This window comes from Mesoplodon mirus, assembly GCF_964341445.2.
Source record: "Mesoplodon mirus genome assembly, chromosome: 2".
Taxonomy (NCBI): Eukaryota; Metazoa; Chordata; class Mammalia; order Artiodactyla; family Ziphiidae; genus Mesoplodon; species Mesoplodon mirus.
In genome coordinates, this window is record NC_138977.1 from 153,623,511 (window position 1) to 153,639,012 (window position 15,502).

General features: G+C 37.9%; 1 protein-coding gene across 1 annotated transcript; it reads right to left on the reverse strand.

Annotated features, from left to right (window-relative positions):
* Nucleotides 1-406: 406 nt before the first annotated feature.
* Nucleotides 407-15,006, reverse strand: RRH (retinal pigment epithelium-derived rhodopsin homolog; the record flags this gene model as incomplete). Its single annotated transcript, XM_082605159.1, has 7 exons — nt 14,859-15,006; nt 9,390-9,580; nt 7,761-7,860; nt 7,070-7,223; nt 5,976-6,144; nt 1,821-1,999; nt 407-521 (listed from the first exon to the last, which is right to left on the reverse strand). The coding sequence occupies exons 1-7, from the start codon at nt 14,962-14,964 to the stop codon at nt 407-409; spliced, it is 1,014 nt and encodes a 337-aa protein (XP_082461285.1). The 5' UTR covers nt 14,965-15,006.
* Nucleotides 15,007-15,502: the final 496 nt, after the last annotated feature.

The following is a 15,502-nucleotide window of genomic DNA, read 5'->3' on the forward strand; positions in this document are numbered from 1 at the left end:
CTTATTTCAGTAATTATTTATTAAAGACTATTACTTATTATTATTATTAATTTATTCTAACATTAAAATAGCAGTTGCTTCTGATCTAATGGAGGGACCAGGCAAGATACCAGGTACAGCGTAATACATGCCATGATAGGGAGAAAGAGAAGAGGCCTTAATCTCACGTGCTTCTATTCACCAAATGAGATAAGCAATAAGTTTACATATAAGGAAAAATGAAACATTCCCTACAGTGGCCAGTGCACCAACAGAACTTATGAACTACACGTGAGAAATCTACAGTCTATTAGGACAATCCTCTATGTCTGCATTTGATTGAAATGTGCTCAGATTTTAAGCAAAATTAAATCATTGAAAAAAAAAGTAAAGCAAATGTTTTGATAATGTGTGCTTTCCTCTTATTTCAGACTTTTCCAGAAGTCAGTGGGTTTTGGGGTACATCCATTGGTAAGATACTCTCCACGGGCATTGCTTGGTGAGTCTGACATTTGAACATGGCAAGCATTGCCCTCCGGAACCTACAATAAAAAAGGGAAAATCTGGCATTACCCATGAGGACCTGGCACTTTTAGAGTACTCTCAAACATGGCTAAGATGCCACTACTACCAACTGGCATCTCCAGATAAATTTCTGCTTCCAGCTTTAACATCTGCTGTTGAGACCCTTGGTCACTGTATCAAGTGTATGACACAGTTAAAGACCATTTGTACCCCACTGACTATTAACATTGAAGACACTTAATAAAAACCACTAATGTCTAAGAGGGTGCATCTAACATCATTTGCAAGGAATTAGTTAATTGAACTAAGGATGTGTATTTCATGCATTTGTTCTTCTGAGCAAAGGCCAGTTTAAATTAAGAGGAGCTTGAGAATGCCTGACCTTTCCTAAAGAACTACCAAGAGACTCTGAATTTAAAATGTGTTCTTTACGCTTCTTATGCAGTCTGCTTCTTAAAAGTTTTTATGTTTCTTCATATATCTGTGGCTAAAGTTGCTTTCCTAACATGTGCATAAATACATAAGTGTAATAGAAGCAGCACTGGCATTCCAGGATCAAATTACTTCACCTCTACTGAGACTTTTCTGGTCAAATATTTAAGCACAGTAGATTGGTTCATCCCAATCTACTGTAGATTGGTTCATCTACTGTTACATCTTTAAGCAGTAACAGGAAATGAAGTAGTCTAAGCTTCACTGAGGAGGCAGGAAAGAAATCCTTGCTCAGAGGCTCAACAAAGGGAGAAGGGGAAGATTCTCAACTATCCTGAGTGACTACACACTCCTGAAGCCCTTTATGTTAGCACTGAATTTTTCCTTGCGTTTGAATGATATGTCTTCCTCCTAGTAAATATACAACTATGCTACCCACTTAGGGAGTCTAACTGGCCTTGCTTTGTCCATTTTCCAGTAATAGAACTACTCTCTTCTTTGTAAAACCAATTCCACGTATTTTAAACGGAGTAACCATGTGATCCAAGCTGAGCTCACCAATGACCATCCAGGGCCGCTTCTGCCAGAAAGCCATGTGAGACGAAATTCACATTTGGGGATACTTAGCTTGTGGAACTTGGGTCTTGAGTTACTCGTGATTATCTCACCTCTGTGTGGGAAGAGCCTGTCACAGAACTGGAGGCCTAGACATTTAAGGTCCTAAATGTTTCTCAAGTTGCATGAACCAAATAACTTTTACATTCATCTGAAGTGAGTTTCTGTCACTTACCTCCCCAAAAGTTTTAGAACATTATCCATTGCCTTTGTAACATTCTTTCTGTATATGCTTATTTTAGTTGAGAAGCATTTTAGACATAACTTACTTTTTATTAGCAATCACATAAATACAGGGATTGTAGAATGTAGAAGATTTTGCAAACAGTGGAGCTAGGATGGCCACTGAGGGAGGAATCTTCTTTGGGTCACCAAAAGAAGCCCATAAGCACACGATGGAATAAGGGGACCACGCCACCAGAAACATGAGTATCATTATCACAGACATCTGTAAAAGAAATCAATATTCGCCAAACCCAATATCTAAAATATCAAAATAACTAATATACCTTAAACTGCATGAAAAATTACCTGGATTGGAACTTGAATAAATTTATGTTGTTGAAGACACAGAGGAAAAACTGAATTTTTCCCCTAATACTTTGCTAATGTGCCTGAGGTCATCTATGATAACAAGAGCTTGTGAGATGGATATACTGGTGCACGAATGTAAAGAATGCCCACTTTCCTTTGGTGAGCTGGGGAGAATACAAAAGCTGGCTTGGATGACAGGCAGAAGGGCCCACTCCTAGCCCACTTGGAGTAACTGTGCTAGGGACTGCTGGTGTTGCGCTTTCTTTTCCTCACTCTCATCTGCTAATCTAAAAAACAACTTTCTAACTTTCTAAACTCAATGTGGAAAAAAAAAAAAAGTCCTCTATTGAGTTCAGTGAATTCTCATACAGGCCATTTGAGCTTGGTATATAATAAATCACATATAATACGTACAGTGCAGATAATTTTGTAAAGGAGTTACCCTTACATTTTGTTTGAATGAAAAATTATAATTGTACATTGCTCCCTCCTGATTGTCCACTAAAACAATAGAAAAGGTTTAAAAAGACATAAACACATAAGGTCTGAGAACCACAGATTAGACAGCTTTGTAAAAGTTAAAATTGAATAACCATTAGACAAGTGGCATATTACTTATCAGACCTGAGAATGATTTAAAAACAATTTTTTTTTAATTTTAAAGAGCCAGGAATGAGGGAAAATCAGGTACAGATGAATCCACTCCACAGAACTACAGAAAGTCTCAGGAATTGGAGGTGACCATTCTGAATGTAGGGCTGCACTTGGAACCTAAAACACAAAAACTCATTAAAATCTGCAAAAAGCAGCAGTTAGACTTCTGAATCCCCTCTCTATTCAGCTAGGAAACAGCCCCCTCTCCCCAGAAGAATCCCAAGGGTCAGTGTAAGAGAAGGTAAAGCAGGGAAACTTGGGACTGGGGGACACTGGGCTCAGCTGAGAGCTGGCGTACTGTCCTGAAAAGAGGGGGGCTGCACGCTGTCCCTTCCCTGCACTGAGCCATGAGAATGTGGGTACACAGACTTGTACCGCCTACCCAGAAAGGTGAAAGAATCTTCTCTCCTTGGAAACTGACCAGCCCAGAAGAAAATACCCAGAGGTACAGATCATTAGAACCCCCCCTCTCCAAAGACATACCCCAGTGAAAGAGCACAGCAAGAGCTCACAATCAACTTTTTAGCGCATCACTCTTAAATATGCAGGGACAGTCACTGATCACCAGACATTGAGGAAACACGCAAACTGACAGGCAGAGACCAAAACAGTGCAGGAACTCGGGAAAAAAAAATATGTGATGAACAGAAGGAAAATGTAAATATACACATAATATCATCACAGAAATGAGAGAAGATACACATTCATTAAACAAGGACAGGACACTATTAAAAAGAAGTACAGAGTATAAAATAATGCTTCCATCTCATCTATAAAAGTGAAAGCAGAATTTTTAAAATGCAATAGGAAGGTTGAAATGTATGGTCAGCCAGGGTAAGGGTGAGGTAAATAAGGTGAACTGTGCAAGTGCAGGGTCAGATCCTGTCTTTATTTAATATTTTATATTTTGTTCAATGTGGATTTTCTACATAAATTTTGATTTTTTAAAATACTGCACTAACTACTTGATTTTTTGATTACTGAGCTTTTTGGCACCTGCTTAAATTTTGCACCCCAGGCTTGAGCCTCACTCTCCTCACCCAATCCCAGTCCTGGACATGGTTCAGGAAATCTCTCAGAAAGTAGAAACAGGGACTTCCCTGGTGGTCTAGTGGTTCAGACTTTGCCTTCCAATGCAGGGGGTGTGGGTTCGATCACTATTTGGGGAGCTAAGATCCCACAGGCCTCCCGGCCAAAAAACCAAAACATAAAACAGAAGGAATATTGTAACAAATTCAATAAAGACTTTAAAAATGGTCCACATCAAAAAAAAATTTTTTTTTTAAAGAAGAAAGTAGAAACAAAAACAAACAAACAGGGGACTTCCCTGGTGGTGCAGTGGTTAAGAATCCGCCTGCCAATGCACAGGACATGGGTTCGAGCCCTGCTCCGGGAAGATCCCACATACCGCAGAGCAACTAAGCCCGTGCACCACAACTACTGAAGCCCGCACGCCTAGAGCCCGTGCTCTGCAACAAGAGAAGCCACTGCAATGAGAAGCCTGCACACCACAACAAAGAGTAACCCCTGCTCACCACAACTAGAGAAAGCCCATGCTCAGCAATGAAGACCCAACATAGCCAAAAATAAATAAATAAATAAAAACAAAACAAAAAACAGAAATAATGCAGGAGAGAATATTTAAGAAAATTAAAAGAAAAATCCAGGAGATTAAATACTCAAATAAAAAGAGTTCCAGAAAGAGAACAGAGAAAACAAAATGGGAGGTGAAACTCACCAGAGAAATAATACAAGGAAACTCCCAGAAGGGAAGACCTGAGTCTCGACATAGAAAGCATTCACCCAGTACCCAGCATGTGGGTGAATAAAGAGCCACACCAAGGCATATCGGCATGACATTTCAGAAAACTGGAGACAGAGAAAATCACAAGCTTCCAGAGAGAACGCAGATCACCAGAATGCTGTAAGCCTTCTCAATAGTGACACCTGAAGCCGAGAAACTACATAGAGTAATGCCTTCAAAATTCTTTGAAAGTCATTTTTCTACTTAGAATTCTGTACCAAGCAAACAATCGGTCAAACATGATCGTAGAATTAAGACATTTTCAGGCATGCAAAATCTTAAAAATTTGACTTCCTTAGAGAATGTGTTACACCAAATGTGAAGGAGTTAACCAAAAAAAAAAAGGGGAAGACATGCAATCCAGAAAACGGGCGATCTGACCTACGAGACAGGCCAAAGGCATTCCCAGCTGTGGGGATGTTGACTACCTAGGTAGTCATCCTAAAAAACAGCCAGTGTAGACTAGGGCAAGAGATCTGGCGGGTGTCAGGAGGGTAGTGCCAAGAAAAGGATAAAGTTGACCTAGTCTCTGATGTATTTGAAAATACTAAGAGGAGACTGAAGCTTCTGGTGGAGAGTTTAGAGATGAATTAGTGACAGGTACACAGAAGAGTTAGCAAACAAAGCTACAGAGAGAGAGAGGGAGGGAGAGAAGAGAAGGGGAGAGAGATGAATGGAGGAAGAGAAAGAGAAAAGGAATGAATTGTTAACTCCAAAGGGGGAAAAGTTGTATAAAAAAAGAAATATAAATCATAGAGTCTTACAGAGATTTTCAATAAATAAAATTTAGATAATCACAATAATGTAAAATTGGCTCTTCATCTAACCAAATATTAACATTTTACTGATAAGATGAGAGATAAACGTTGGTGGGGAGGAGCAGGAAAGGTTGGTGGTATAAGAAAAATTTTCTTTGTCTATAGTAGGAAATCAAGGAGTAACAGCAAAGAAAAATACCTAAAACAGGGCTCCCCTGGTGGCGCAGTGGTTAAGAATCCGTCTGCCAATGCAGGGGACACGGGTTTGAGCCCTGGTCCGGGAAGATCCCACATGCCGCGGAGCAACTAAGCCCGTGTGCCGCAACTACTGAGCCTGCACGCCTAGAGCTCATGCCTCGCAGCAAGAGAAGCCACTGCAATAAGGAGCCAGTGCAACGCAATGAAGAGTAGCCCCTGCTCGCCACAACTAGAGAAAGCCCACGTGCAGCAACAAAGACCCAAAGCAGCCAAAAATAAATAAATTTATTTAAAAAATAAAAAAATTACCCAAAACAGCAGATAAGCACATCATTTAGAAATACGGAGGCCAACACCAGAAAAAAGAGCCAGAGAGTAAGAATGGGGAGTTGGGGAGAGGTGACTGCAGGGGCCAAGGAACCATGTCCATGTAAAAGCTTGATTACAAAACCTTTTTAAGGATTTTAATGTCTTACCTTTGTTACATCTACCTGATCTGACCAATCTCTGTTGAGATACTCAGTGCAGTTACTAGTAGCATGATGTTTAATGGATCGAGTGACATGGTAATAGCAGTAAAACATCATAATCAAGGGCACAATAAAATTTATTGCAACAACCATCATGGTGTAAGAAACAAAAGATCTGAAAGTAAGAAAAGGAAATAATTAAATCATGACATTAAATCACTACTCATTTAATATACTAAACAGAGTAAGGGAAACAGGATAATTATCAGAAATAATACTGGCACTGTCCAGCAGTCATCATATTATTAAATAGCTTAGGAAGTGCATTTGACTTTGAGTTCATTTGGACTAGGGGTTGGCAAACTATGACCTGTGGGCCAAATCCAGCCTGTCACCTGTCTTTGTAAATAAAATTTTATTGGAACCACATTCATTACATACAGTCTAGGGCTGCAATCACAGGCAGAGTTGAATAGTTGCAATGGAGACAATCTTGCCTGTAAAGCCTAAAATATCTATTTTTTGACCTTGCACTAAATCTAAAAAGTTTTAGATTTAGTTTGACAGTTAGAAATTTTCTATTTGCTTTTCTTCATAGTCTTTCATTTCTTTTAATAAACTAAATTACCCCCTTTTCCCTGGTAAATATAGGAAAGCATCACTGATGAGCAAGCAAATCCTTGCAGCGACTGTGCTTTTGCTGCATAATTCTCAGGAGATGCTTTATCACCAGATCATCTAGAAAAGAAAGCCTGGACTTTTGTCAGATCTGCACACTGTCTAGCTCCACTAACACTCCTTTTCCCCATCAGGTCCTACCTCTAAGGTGCGGATATTGGAAGGATTCTCTGTTTCGCCTTTGCTGCCAGAAGTTAGAGGAAGGAACAGAGCAGGGGACAAGGGGAGCTGGATGGCCTTTCCTTGCAAATAAGCATAATTCACTTTTCTCAATTCATCTCTGCCGTAATCATATCATCTATACCAAGGAAGATCTTTGTCATCTCTGTATGAGAAACATTTGATCTGACCTTAAATTCGAAATGGTGAGAAAATGTCTACACTAGAAGCATTTGATTATAAAGTGTAAACATGTCTCTTACACATCATTTTTCCGCCAGTTTATGGTACAGGTGGCCCCAGTAGGATCTGGGGCATAACTAGCCCACCCAACAATAGGCATCAAAGCCCAAAAGAGGCCATTGAACCAGGCCCCCAGAATCATGCTGATGTAAGTGTTGGTGGTCATTCTTCTTCCTATTAACAAACATATGGAACATCAAAGTCATTTCCCAATGATGTGATTCATATCTTCATTTTGTTTTAACTGATTATTCAAAGTTGTCATCAAACAGATTCTTCACAGAGCACTTTAGTTCACACAAAGCCTATCTACATGAATTCACATTCTGAAAAAAAAATGACATTTAAGCTGAAACCTAAATGATAAAATGATCCGTCAGACGATAGAAATGGAGAAACACTAGGGAAATAGCATTTACAAAGACCCCAAAGTGGGAAAGGGTTTGGCTAGTACCCCAAAGTGAGAGGACCCCAGACCACACTGGAAAGGTAGCCAGGGGCCAGAATGCATGGGACCTTGGAGGCTGTGTTATGAAATTTGGGTTTTATTCTAGGTATAATAGAAAATCACTGAAACTTTCAGTCAAGGATTATCAGAGAAATATGACTGACTGTGTTGCAAGCCATTACATTTACATTTTGAAGTGAATGTGTATCGAGCAGTACTTAGGCAAAAATGGGTTCACTGAAAAGCTGAGAAAAGTGCTGTACCTGCATCAGGAGAGCAGATGGTCAGGTATCGATCCACAGCCACAACTGTGAGCAATCCAATACTTGCCATTCCAAAAAAGATATTCAATCCAGCATAAATCTGAAGATTAAAATTGGAAAGATTCCACCATTCTACACATCCTCCCAAGAGACATTTACACTTTTACCCCATTGCTAAAATATATTTTAAATACACTGAGTGTTTTTTATTTTACTAATTTTAAAATATATCATTTATTGTCATATTATAAGTGGTTTAATAAAGGCATTTACAGAAAATGCTTTGAGACTTCATTAATTAAAATAAACTTTTTTTAAAATGTTAAGGCTTAAAGTAAAACTTCTATACATACTCTGTGGAGTGCAAAAACAAACCATAAATTAAGTGCAATGCATATAACCAACAAAAGACTGCTATTCAGAAGATAGACAATTCAACAGGGGGAAAGACAAACAGAAAAATGGGCTATTCACACAAGAGGAAACCTGCATGTTTATGACATAAGATGTACAATCACATTAAATCTTGAAAGAAATGCAAATTATAAGATACTATTTTATATCCATCAAAATGCTACAAATTCAAAAGTCTGACAACCCCAAGTGTTGGGGAAAATGTGGAGTAATGTAAGTTCTAGCAACTGGCACAACCATTTTGGAGAGAAATTTGTCCATATCTGATAAAATTGAAGATAAACATTATCTACAACCAAACCATTCCTTTCCTAGTAATGTATCTAAACTCTCACACATTGCAGAAAAAGACATGTATGAGAACAATTTATTGAAGCCTTGTTTGTGGTTTAGAAAAATTGGAAACAGAGAATTCTCTGGCAGTCCAGTGGTTAGGACTTGCTGCTTTCACTGACGGGGCCTAGGTTCCATCCCTGGTCGGGGAACTAAGATCCCGCAAGCCAAGCCACACGGTGCAGCCAAAGAAAAAAAGAAAAAAAAAAAAAAAAAACCCAAACAACCTGAAGCACATATTGCAAAACATTAAGATTTGACAAAACTGGTTGGTGCACACATGGGTATTCACTACTCTCTACTCTTCATTTTATTCTCTATAGTTTTAGAGCTTAAAATAGTTAACTGTTTAAAAAAATTAGGCCAAAAGTCATTAATGCAAATTAATATTAATTTATTTTCTTGTCAGTAAAAATCATAGTAGATATATTCACCAGCAATTCTCATGGAGAACTTTCCATAGAAAAAAATCAGCAACATGTAGTTTAACTACATTACTTAGATATTATGACATAGTCATTAAATATTTTATTGTTTCAAATGAAAGCAGAGTATTTCTTTTTGAATTTGCAATATGTAAGTTTTTATTTGAATATGCAAATGTTCACTTTTCTTCTCTAGTTGACTGCTAATTTTTTGTTAGTTTAGTTTTTTCCTTTGAGTTGGGGAAATTTTGAAAATATAATGATGGCGACTGATTTCATTTCTCTTCTTAAAGAATATATTTCCCGGTCACTCCTGAAGCCATTTTTATTAAGGGCACTATATCTATTATCCTACATAATCTTATTTGATTGAAACCCTTGGGATTTTTTAAAGACATTTAAATGCACATTTTCTTAATCTACTTTATTTTGCTTTGATTCTAAAGATCTCCAATACCTGACATCCTGCATATCCAAACTTCCAACTTCCATGCAGATCTGAAGCAGCAGACATGGGGTAGCCAATGCTACTGACCCCTATATCAGTAACAGCCAAGTTAATGATAATTGCATTTGTGGGTGTCCGAAGCTCCTTGTACTTAACGAAGATGCCCAGAACTATTATGTTGCTGAGAACACTTATCATACCTGAGAACATAAACAAAAAAAATCACACATTTTGTGTAATTTGAATGTGTAAAAGTAGAATCAAATTAACTATTTAAGCTCCTTCAAAAATATAGCAAATCCAGGGCTTCCCTGGTGGCGCAGTGGTTGAGAGTCCGCCTGCCGATGCAGGCGACACGGGTTCGTGCCCCGGTCCAGGAAGATCCCACATGCTGCGGAGCGGCTGGGCCCGTGAGCCATGGCTGCTGAGCCTGTGCTCCACAACGGGAGAGGCCACAACAGTGAGAGGCCCGCGTATCGCAAAAAAAAAAAAAAAAAAAATATATATATATATATATATATATATAGCAAATCCATTTTGGTTCGTTTATTTGAAGAGCTTCAGCTCTTCTTCAAGCTAGTTGTAATATCTTCACAGCCCTTTTGTAAAATAGAAATATAAAAATTAAAGCACAAAGAATCTACCAATTGCATAAACCAGCACCAAAGACTGGTGTTAATGTCATCACTATTGATCACTCTGTCCTTGATATTATTCCCTTGCATGTCATGATACCACCACCACTGATTTTTAGGATATACATATGATCATACAATCTCCTTTGGCAGCTTAATTTTCTCATCCTCCTTCCTGAAGCCTGAGGCTCTCCTTTCTCTATAGTTTCTCAAGCCTCAGCTATCATTCTATCCTAACAGTGCTTCTGTCACTTTCCATCCCTGAAATATGCTCCAGTCCCACATCCCTTTTCATACAATTCATTGCCATTAAACATTTACTAAGCACCTACAGTATGTAAGATCATATGACTGTTTCAATATCACTTGAAACTCAACATGTTCAAATCTAAATTCTTCACTACACACACCCCACCCCCCCCCCCACACACACACCCCTATAGAAGAATGCACACTGCAAGGTTTGGCTATCCAGAGAGGAAGTTGGACTGGCTTTCAGGTCCACTGAGAAGCCTCATAGGCCTTATCACCCTAGTCAGGTCTCCACAGCCTGGGATCTGACTCCTAGCCCTGCAGGTCCAGAAACTCAATGTTGTCGGTGCCCCAGAATTGGCTGGATTCAGGTAGACTGATGACTGAACTTCTTAATCTGAATGCCAGTGTTTTCATTTACAACAAGAAATACTGTTGAGTGGACTGTATGTGCACATTAGCCTGTTTAACACTCCCTACATGCAACAAAGGATGCACACATTTCCCATAAGCCAGATGTGGGCCATATTAGGTCCTAACAGCTGAGAGAGGCTAGAGCTATTACCAGATTCCTAGGGGGTAAAGGAGGGGTAAGGAACAAAAGGAATAGTGTTCACCATCATGAAGAGAACTCTGGTGATCAGCTCCAGCTATTGCCGGAGAGAGGGAAGGTTTCCAAGCACCAACACCCAAATGTATCAGCTAAGGAAGAACTTCTATTATATCTTGGCACCTTGGTCAAAACTTCCATTCAAAATCCTGTTATACTAATCTTCCAGGTTCCTGTTCTTTCCTCCTGCATGCTGCTGGCAGAATAAACTTTCTATAACAGAATTAACCAAGGCTCTTCTCAAAACCTCCAGTACACCCCAACGTCTGTGGGATGAAGTCCACATGTCCCAGCCTGGTATTCCAGGCTCTTTGCCTCAATCTGTTTTTACCCTCTCTAAGCAAATTTTCACACTTGTCAAACAAGCCCTCCATCTCATTATTTATCAAATGCACCAGTCTTGTGGTAAATTTTGACTTTCATTTCTCCCACTTGGAACACCCTACTCCTTTCCTCTACCTTTCCAAATGCTACCCTTCAAAATTCTGTTCAAGGCCAATTCTGCCCCAAAGACTTGTCCTCTGCATAGTATCCTCTCTTCTCTAAATTCTCAAAGTACTTGTTTATATTATACTTTATCTTATGTGATGCTATATTATTTAATTCATATATGCCTAGTCTTCCTGTGTAGATTTTAGGCTTCTAATCATTTCTATGTTGTATATATGACATATAGCAGATTTATTTAACAAACGGACAACTAAAACTCATATTGCTTAAGGTCTATTATTCCTGCAAGCATAATTAAGGCCCAATGATATCAAATTTGATGATTCTTTGGCTCAATATTTTTGCATCTAGTATTGTAGCTCCAAAAAGTTTAGTGAATTGAAGAATCTTTCTGGGCTAGTTACAGATTTGATGATTTTTAAGAAGTCAGATAAAAACACAGTGCAGTAAATTGTTGCCTACCAAATATGCAACCAGAATAAAGTAATTGTGCTTTGGGGGCGGTTTTAGATATAACAGGGAGAATGAAGTAAACAATTTAGCCCTTTTTCTATTTTCTCTGCAGCTGTCTCAAGCACTCTGCTTTATTTCCTAGCTGTGGGTGTTTTCTAATGAGTAGACAATAGATCACTTAGTAGTTAGGTCTATGTTCAGTTAATTTCCCCTTGGCTTCTGTGGCTCTCCTCCAATCTCTTTGGCAGATCCTTCTTAATCTTCTTCCTGTCCTTTCTTTCTTCATCTCTACCTTATTAAATATATGCATTGTCCAAGTTTCTGTCCTGGACCTTCTTTGTTTTCACATTCAATATACACTCAGTGATTTCACACAGATCCAAGGCTATATGCTGTTACTTTCCAGATCAATCTCATAAAATTCAAACTCATGTGCGCAGCTTTCTACGGGACTTATCTCAAACGGAACCCAGAGATCTTCTCTCTTGACCCAAACATGTTCTTCCCCAGATGTGCTCCCATCTTGATGAATAGCTTCACCATCTATCCAGTGGCCCAAAAGAGAAACCTAGATGTCATCTTTGATGCTCCCTCACCTTCTCCCCCAGTCTCCACATCCAACCATCAATTCTAACTTCTAGCTCTTGAATGTGTCTATTTCTATCTCAAATGCTACTACTTCCTCCTCAGAAGTCTTTTTAATCTTAATCACACAGGGGCCACCTACCTGGTCTCTTAGCTACCACTACAGCACATTTCTAAAATACAAATTGGATCATGTCATTCAGTGATTCCCCTATCGCCTTTACGGCTTAGGTCTTTCATTAGCTGGTACACAGGCATCCTCTCAGCCTAATATCTCTCACGCTTCATCCTACAAGTCACCTGTAATGAATCTATTTCAGATCCTTAATTCGCCATGCCCTCTTTCTCCCCAGCATTAACTGGAGAAAGGGAGAGTGCTCAAGTTGGTAACATTTGTAAGAGCTACAATCTAAGAGAAATATTAAACTAAAAATTAAATTTAAAATGAAAAATCAAAATAGGCTCGTGGTAAAAGTAACAAATGAAATAAATGCTTTGACTAAATTCTTTTCCTCATAGTTTTGGTTTCGATTTGGACATTTAAGTGAGTTTTGTTAAAGGGAAAGATTGGGGGGCCCAAAGAACAATAAACGTTTGAACAAAAGCATAAAGAAGTTAGATATGCTCCCTTCAGTTCATCTACTAAAAACACAAACAAACAACACGTACTCAAGTGTTGATAAAACTGATCCTTGTGGTTATACCTGAGGGTTCTAGAGTCGAAATACCTGAGTTCAAATCCTGGCGTAGCTACTTAGTAGATGTGTGTGTTGGAAAAGTTATTTAAACTCTATCTGTAAACAGGGAAAATAAAATTTGCTCACTGAATTAGCATAAGGATGAATTATTCTGTACATGTAAATATTTAGAATAGTGCTTGGTATATACCAAGTATTCCAATAATAACACTAGTAGTGGTAGCAGCAGTAGTAGTGGTGGTGGTGGTGGTTGGAGTAGTAGTAGCAGTAGTAATAGTAATTCTAGTAGAAGTCATCATTGTCGTCATAGTAAGATTACTATTACTGTTACTGTTACCGTTACTGTTACAGGGGTAAGAACCAGCAAGAATATTTTCTTAACAGGAAAATTTATTTGCATGCTTCTTTTGCAACCAGATCAAAAAAGATAGCTTTTCTTGTTCATCTACCAAAAACTAACTAAACCAAAAGTTTGTATACAAAGTACTTCTATGTAATTGTGATAAGGAGCTGATCTCTTTAAGTAGCATATTGTTTTCTCCCTTCTGTTGCAACACCAAAAAAACCCCCAAAAACCAAAAAGAAAACAGAATTTATCCAGTGCTTATCATACAGAGGTATTCAAATGAAGTTAGCTGAGGAACCACATTTTCTATCACAGAAGTAATACTCTGTGAATTATGGGGAAACTAAGCAATTATAAAGAATAAACTGGGTACAGTAGGATTTGTTATGTTTTTATTCTATTTTTGAATATATTTGAAAATTTTCATGTCAATCCAAAAAATAATAAAGTTTCTTCTAAAACTCATTACTAAGCATAAAGTTGAAAATGAAGTGACTGCTAAGCATAAAGTTAATACCACAATTCAACCTATACATAAAAAAGGTAATCAGAGAACTTCTATTGTCAATTTCCTCACCCCTTTTTTTTCAGCCAACAAGTCTTTATCTTAATCTAATATATGCATCAATGAGTGTGTGTATGTGGGGAGAAAGAAACATTTGTCCAACATATACTGTATATATCATTTAGGTATATTTGTGCATTATTTAATTTTACTTTTCAAAACAGTTGTGACAGTAGCTTATTCTTATCCCCATTTTACAGATATGAAAATGGAAGAACAAAAAACTTGCTCACTGTTACAAGGATACTAAAAAATGAAAACCAAAGCTCAGTTTTCCAATACAGCATTCGAAAATGAGCTCAATTTACAAACTCTGTCCTCAGTGACAATACACTCTGCTCTCTCTTTTTACGACTTTAATTTCCTTTCCAGGATCTTTCGATCTTAACTAGATTCCACCACCAAGGACAAAACTACAGAAAGTATGTATGAGAATAGTAAATGCTAGAAAAATACATCTTTGCCATGGTGCACACTATTCCCCAATAAAAACTTAATTTGACAATGTAATAACCAAACATATGGATAATTACTCATTTTATAGAAAACTTTTCTCAGCCCCATTTCACGGCTCTCACTGCCTATCAAAATTCAAAATAACTTGTTATATTAAGCACCATTAACAATGTTTCCATTTATTCTTTCACCTACATTCTCTTTTTGATCTTTACAGCCAGGAAGTAGAGCAAGTATTATCATCCTTATTTATCACATGAGCACCCCAACTGAGAATGGATAAGTGACTTGTCAAGGTTGGCCAACAATATAGAACTTGAAACATTATCTCTGAACCCATGCTTTTTCTACTACCTTATGCTGAAAACCTCTGCTTTTCTTCACTTATTCAAAAACAAAATAACTGTTAATGGAATAAACATCCATACCTGCCGTAATCAAGTAAGCTGCAACAATATTGTGTTCAGTCTGTGAAAAGGTCGAGCCGTCTTCACTCTTAGAGTCTGAACTGTTGCCTAAATTATTCCTTAGCATTTTGGAGGGACGATATCAAGATAGCCTTCATAATGGGCCTTCAATATCTATGAAATGTTTCAAAAGCCACCTAGGGAAGAATTTTCAGAACCAATCACTTCCACTTAAAGACCTCAAAGAAGGGCCTTTTCATAGAGGCCCTCCCTTAATAAATTTAATTGGGCTAAAGAGGAAAGGATTTTTAATTCCCAGAACAAGGGAAAAGCTTATTAGCAAAATAAAGAGAAATAACAAGCAATACACATTTTAAGCAATTAGGGCATCAGCTTTATATCCAAGGAGATTATCAAGTGCACACATCCCATTTAAACAATAAACAGACTCAGAAAATCAGATCAGGACCTGATTTAACTGATTTCTGCTGGAAATCAGTTTCAAAATTAAGAGCCAGACTTAGTCCTCTAAAACTATTCAGATTAAGGTCCCTGTTTTCTGTTTGACCCTTTCAGGTTTTCCATTTCAATTCCTTTTGTTTTTTCCATAACAATTTAAATCATTAGAGATAAGTAAAGATGTAATCTCCCCCATCCTTCCAAAT